Source organism: Macaca mulatta, chromosome 12 (genome assembly GCF_049350105.2).
Source record: "Macaca mulatta isolate MMU2019108-1 chromosome 12, T2T-MMU8v2.0, whole genome shotgun sequence".
Lineage (NCBI taxonomy): Eukaryota > Metazoa > Chordata > Mammalia > Primates > Cercopithecidae > Macaca > Macaca mulatta.
Window position 1 is genome coordinate 76,906,414 of NC_133417.1, and position 6,000 is coordinate 76,912,413.

At 35.4% G+C, this 6,000-nt stretch overlaps 1 protein-coding gene across 1 annotated transcript in view; it reads left to right on the forward strand.

Moving 5' to 3' along the window:
* HAT1 (histone acetyltransferase 1) overlaps positions 1–1,938 on the forward strand; it is a 68,080-nt gene extending 66,142 nt beyond the window's left edge. The window contains exons 10-11 of the mRNA XM_002808011.4: positions 247–363; positions 1,492–1,938. Coding sequence (XP_002808057.2) covers positions 247–363; positions 1,492–1,659 — 285 coding nt within the window. The 3' untranslated portion in view covers positions 1,660–1,938. The remainder of the gene's footprint in view (positions 1–246; positions 364–1,491) is intronic.
* The last annotated feature ends 4,062 nt before the right edge of the window (positions 1,939–6,000 follow it).

Sequence of the window (6,000 nt, forward strand, 5' to 3'; positions counted from 1 at the left end):
GTTACCCACTAGACTGCTTGAGGGCAACTACTTTTATTGCCTTTCCTGTGGTATCTAGCACAATTCCTTGCTCATGGCAGATATTAAATATATCCTGTGTTCTTTTTTTTACTTTGAAAATGTATCCTGTGTATATGTATATTTTTTTACTTTTTAAAAAAATGTATTTTTTTTTACTTCGAAAATATATCCTGTGTCATTATTTTTACTTTGAAAATGTTCACATTTTCTTTTGTTTCATTCCAGCAACATGCTAGAAGGGTTTATGAAATTCTTCGACTACTAGTAACTGACATGAGTGATGCCGAACAATACAGAAGCTATAGACTGGATATTAAAAGAAGACTAATTAGCCCATATAAGGTAGGACTTTCAAGAATCTTAAACACTGTATTCTTTTCACTGTTTAAAACAGAAGAAAAGCTACCAAATGCCAATGTATGAGAGTCCAAGTCATTTTGTAAAATTAACTTTTACAAAAGTAGAAATATTCTTCCAGTTATTTATAAGAATTCTCACTCATGGCCAGGCGTGGTGGCCCACACCTGTGATCCCAGCACTTTGGGAGGCCAAGGCGGGTGGATCGCTTGGGCCCAGGAGTTCTAAAACAGTATATCCAAAACATGAAAGCTTCATATTTTTTTGCATAATGCCACCCAACCAGGAATCTTGGAGTTATTCTTCATTCTTCCTTTCTCATATCACCCACTATTTTCTCCCCTAAATCTGCCCTGTCCTCTCCGTCTCTGCTGCTGCTGACTTGATCTAGGCTTTCATCAGCTCTGGCTTCAACTACTGCAGTAGCTGCCCAGTCCTCCAGTCCCATCCTAAACATCTCTGACACAGTATTGTTTTGACACAGTGTCCTGCATAAAAGTTGTTACCAGCTCCCTGTTGCAAACTCCTCAGCATAGCGGTATCAGTTAAACAGGGAGGGTTTAGTATGATAATGTATGTCTGGAACTTAATAAAGACTCAAATTCTCATTAATATATTTTTAAAGTATAACAGTTTCCCATTTGTGTTTCTGAAACATTTCTAACAGTTAATGTTAAAATTAGCCTGTGGCCCACAAGTACTTCACTGGGTGGAATTTAAAATGTAATTAATTAATGATTGAATAGTAAAATGAAGAATAATAGCACTTAATCTCAGTTGTCTTTCTTTAGCTAATGTCTTGTATTTATTAAACAAATATTTGAGTGTCTATACTGCCCAGAGTTCTTTAAAGTTTTGGAGGGGCTGCTAGTCACATGTCTATATTTACCATCATTGGACACAAATACCAGGTCTTCTTGTTAACTCTTTTTAGAGAGTTTGCAATTCATGGTTAACATTACATTTAAGCTTCCTTTAAAAAAAAAAAAATACAGGGACAAGTTTGGGCGTATTCATAGTATTCTTCGTTTTAACATTGGAGACTTAAAATTGTAAGACTATAAGGAAATATATTTGCTTTCTTAATCTAACAAATAATTGTTTGTCACTTAGAAAAAGCAGAGAGATCTTGCTAAGATGAGAAAATGTCTCAGACCAGAAGAACTGACAAACCAGATGAACCAAATAGAAATAAGCATGCAACATGAACAGCTGGAAGAGAGTTTTCAGGAACTAGTGGAAGATTACCGGCGTGTTATTGAGCGACTCGCTCAAGAGTAAAGATTATACTGTTCTGTACAGGAAGCTTGCAAATTTTCTGTACAATGTGCTGTGAAAAATCTGATGACTTTAATTTTAAAATCTTGTGACATTTTGCTTATACTAAAAGTTATCTATCTTTAGTTGAATATTTTCTTTTGCAGAGATTGTATATTTTAAAATACTGTTTAGAGTTTATGAGCATATATTGCATTTAAAAAAAGATATAGCTTCTGAAATACTACTGCAATTGCTTCCCTTCTTAAACAGTATAATAAATGCTTAGTTGTGATATGTTAATGTGTGATATGATTCTTAAATAGTTACAATAAACCTCATTCTTAAATATTTATCATTCCTTCCACACTTTGCTTCTAAGATTTTACATCTGACACCTTTAAAACATTTCTTTAAGGTTATCCTGGTAATTTTATTTTTTCAATATGATTTTTCTTTCTTTTTTAACTTTCAGGTTCAGGGATACATGTGGAAGTTTGTTACATAGGTAAACTAGTGTCCCGGGGGTTTCTTATACAGATTATTTCAACACCCAGGTACTAAGCCTAGTATCCAATAGTTAATTTTTCTGCTCTTCTCCCAACCTCCACCTTCAAGTAGGCCCCAGTGTCTGTTGTTCCCTTCTTTGTGTCCATGTGTTCTCATCATTTACTCCCACTTGTTAAGTAAGAACATACAGTATTTGGTTTTCTGTGCCTGTGTTAGTTTGCTAAGGATAATGGCTTCCAGCTGCATCCATGTCCTGGCAAAATACATGATCCTGTTCTTTTTTATGACTGCATAGTATTCTGTGGTGTGTATATACCACATTTTCTTTATCTAGTCTGTCACTGATGGACATTTAGGTTGATTCCATGTCTTTGCTACTGTGAATAGTGCTGCAGTGAATGTTTGCATGCATGTGTCTTTATGGTAGAATGATTGATATTCCTCTGAGTATATACCTAGTAATGGGATTGCTGGGTCAAATGGTAGTTCTGTTTTTAGCTCTTTGAGGAATTGCCACACTGCTTTCCACAGTGGTTGGACTAATTTATACTCCCACCAACGGTTTATAATATAGTGTTCCCTTTTCTCCACTACCTTGCCGGCATCTGTTATTTTTTTACTTTAATAACAGCCATTCTGACTGGTGTAAGATGGTATCTCATTGTGGTTTTAATTTACATTTCTCTAATGATCAGTGGTGTTGGGCTTTTATTCATATGCTTCTTGGCTACATGTATGTCTTCTTTGAAAAGTGTCTGTCCATGTCTCTTTTTAATGGGGTTGTTTGGTTTTTTCCTTGTAAATTTGTTTAAGTTCTTACTGATTTTTCATAATAGGAAATGTTATTAGTATAGGTTTTATTTTGTTTTAAATAAAATCCTATTAACTGTTCTGGAAGGCAGTTAAGAGAAGGAAATCAAACTAGATACAGCCTAAAAGCTAAAATTTTGGCATCAAATATTATTTGAAGATAACTTAGAAGTTAGCATAAACATTCTATAAATAAAAATATAGGAAGATACAAATCAGTGTATAAAAATCCAATTTACACATCATTATTAAAATATGTCTTGTGTAAAATGAAATGCCCATCTATTAGGATTTGCTGTAAGGTTACCAAGGTATTGAAATACAGCAAGAAAAAATAATGACAAACTGCTTAATATAGTTTTGTTTTTAATGAAGTAGAGTATAAATAGCTGGAAACAGAATCATTCAAAGTAAAAATTTATAATGTGTGCTAGTAAACCAGTTATTATATAACAAAAGCAGGATGTAAGTTGAAATTTACTTTTAAAAATCTGATTTGATGGATGCTTGGGGCAAAATCCCAAGTTGGACAAGCATTGTCTTGTCCTTTGATCAATTTCCATCAGTAAAATCTGTCAGAGAAGTAAAGTAACTGGTAGCCTCTGGACACAAAATAGCTGTGACCAGCAGCATACCAACAGTACCACTATTCTCTTAAAATGAGGGAGCTATAAAAGTTTCAAACCGTCTCATCTTAGAAGCCTGTATACAGATAAAACTTGTTGACTTCTGAGAGATTATATCTGTGTACATAATTTGCTACAGATAAAATGAACTAGTTCAGTTAAAATCCTTTCTGAAATGAAAGCAATTTGTCTTTCATCTAAATTGGTTAATTTTTAATTTTGTTATCGACAGTTTACAATTGATACTTAAAGATGAGCTCTGAGGAAAGCATCAATACCATCTAAACCAATTATCTTTCAAGTTTTTTTTGTATAAAAAACAGAAAGAAAATGTGATGCTGATTTTCCTGTTCTTTTGTTTATTTGTTTTGAGATGAAGTCTCTGCTGCCTAGGCTAGAATGCAGCTCACTGCAACCTCTGCCTCCCGGGTTCAAGTAATTCTCCTGCCTCAGCCTCCTAAATAGCTGGGATTACAGGCCTGAGCCACCACACCCAGCTAATTTTTGTATTTTTAGTAGAGACAGGGTTTCACCATGTTAGCCAGGCTGGTCTCGAACTGCTGACCTCAAATTATCTGCCCTCCTTGGTCTCCCAAAGTGCTGGGATTACAGGCGTTGAGCCAACGTGCCCGGCTTCTTAATTTACTTTTTCCCTGTCCTATACAAATTGCATTTTCTTTACATATATCTCCTTCTGAGCATCAGGTTTTTCATCTGTAAAACTGAGGTTGTACTAGAATCATCTCTAGGCTCACTCCTTCCCTGTTCTAGGTTCTGTGCTTGTCATTTTCATATCCTTTCTCCTTACCCTTATACTTTTATACTCAGATGTGGGTGTAGATGTGGTATATGTCTAAAATAAAACACTTTTCTAAGTCACACAAGGATATTCATAGTTTATATGTGACATAGTTTGTGTGAGAAGGAAGGGAAAAAGGACTGTGTCCCTGATTGTCTCCAAATTGCTGGGGGCCCAGTTTGTTGTACTAGAGCCTTGTCTAGGCTGAAAATCTATCAGAGCTGATCGACTGCCATCTTTGCCTACTAGAGAAAAGCTGGCAGCAAAGCTACCAAGGCCATATTTGATAATAAGATTAGAATCATACACCTTAGAGGTCAACTGATTTAATTCCTTAAATTAGTTCTTAAGTTATTTTTCTTAGAATTTAAAAGGCAGTTTAACCATTAAATACTGATTTAATAAAGTACTCATGATTTCTTCCAAATAAAATTATTTTTGCATTTGTATATCTCTGTGTATATACTTGGAACATAGTAGTATATCTTTGTGCAGGTATATATTTGTATCTGTAAAATCATTGCCTGGGAAATTTAGTTAACTGAGTTAAAGGATAAGAATATGTCTATGGCTTCATTACATAAACATGCCATATTTTGCAGAATCGTTAAAATACTACCTGATGTGAATGTATATGCAATTTTAACAGAATTTCAATGACGTGGGATGTTTGTTGTTTCCATAGATATAATATCTTACTTACATTTATTTTACTGGGAAGGTTGAATTGTGTGTGTGTGTAAAATCTTTTCCTTGATATGAATTATCTGTTTTTTAAAAAAAATATGTTTTGCAATCTACACTGTCAATTTATAAATGGACAATAAATCCAGAGGCCACACTACAAGTAAGTGGCAAAGCCAGGAATATACACTAGGCTCCTTACTTCTACTCCATCTCATCTTCCATCAAGTAGACCAGCCAAGTAAAGCATGCCAGCCCACTAGGCTGTTCCTAAGAGGGACTTTTAGAGGAGCAAGTATTAAGAAAAGTATGTTTGGCCAAGCACGGTGGCTAGTCCCTGTAATCCCAACACTTTAGGAGGCCAAAGTGGGAGATTGCTTCAGGCCAGTAGTTCAAGACCATCCTGGGCAACATAGCAAGCCCCCGTCTACAAAAAATTTTAAAATTAGGCTTGGTAGTGCACACCCGTGGTGGTGCAAGCCAGGCTACTTGGGAGGCTGAGGTGGGAGGATCGCTTGAGCTTAGGAGTTCAAGGTTGCAGTTAGCTATGTTCACACCACTGTACGCCAGCCTGGGTGACAGAGCCAGACGCTGTCTCCTAAAAAAAAAAAAAAAAAAAAAAAAGCAAGAAAGCTGGACTTGGTGTGTCACATGCCTATAGTCCCAGCTACTTGGGAGGCTCAGGCAGGAGGATGGCTTGAGTCCAGGAGTTCAAGACTAGCCTAAGCAACATAGTGAAACCCCATCTCTAAAAATAAGAAAAAAGTAAAAAAACACAAAAAACCTTAAGAGTATATTTGATAGCAATGACTGAAATTATCAATGCCTCTTGAAGTATGGCCTGAAGTTACTCATTTTCTCTCAACATTTAATCTTCAACTTTTCTGTGTTCCCATATGCCTTTACATTTCTATTAAAAATATTTCATTCTTGTCT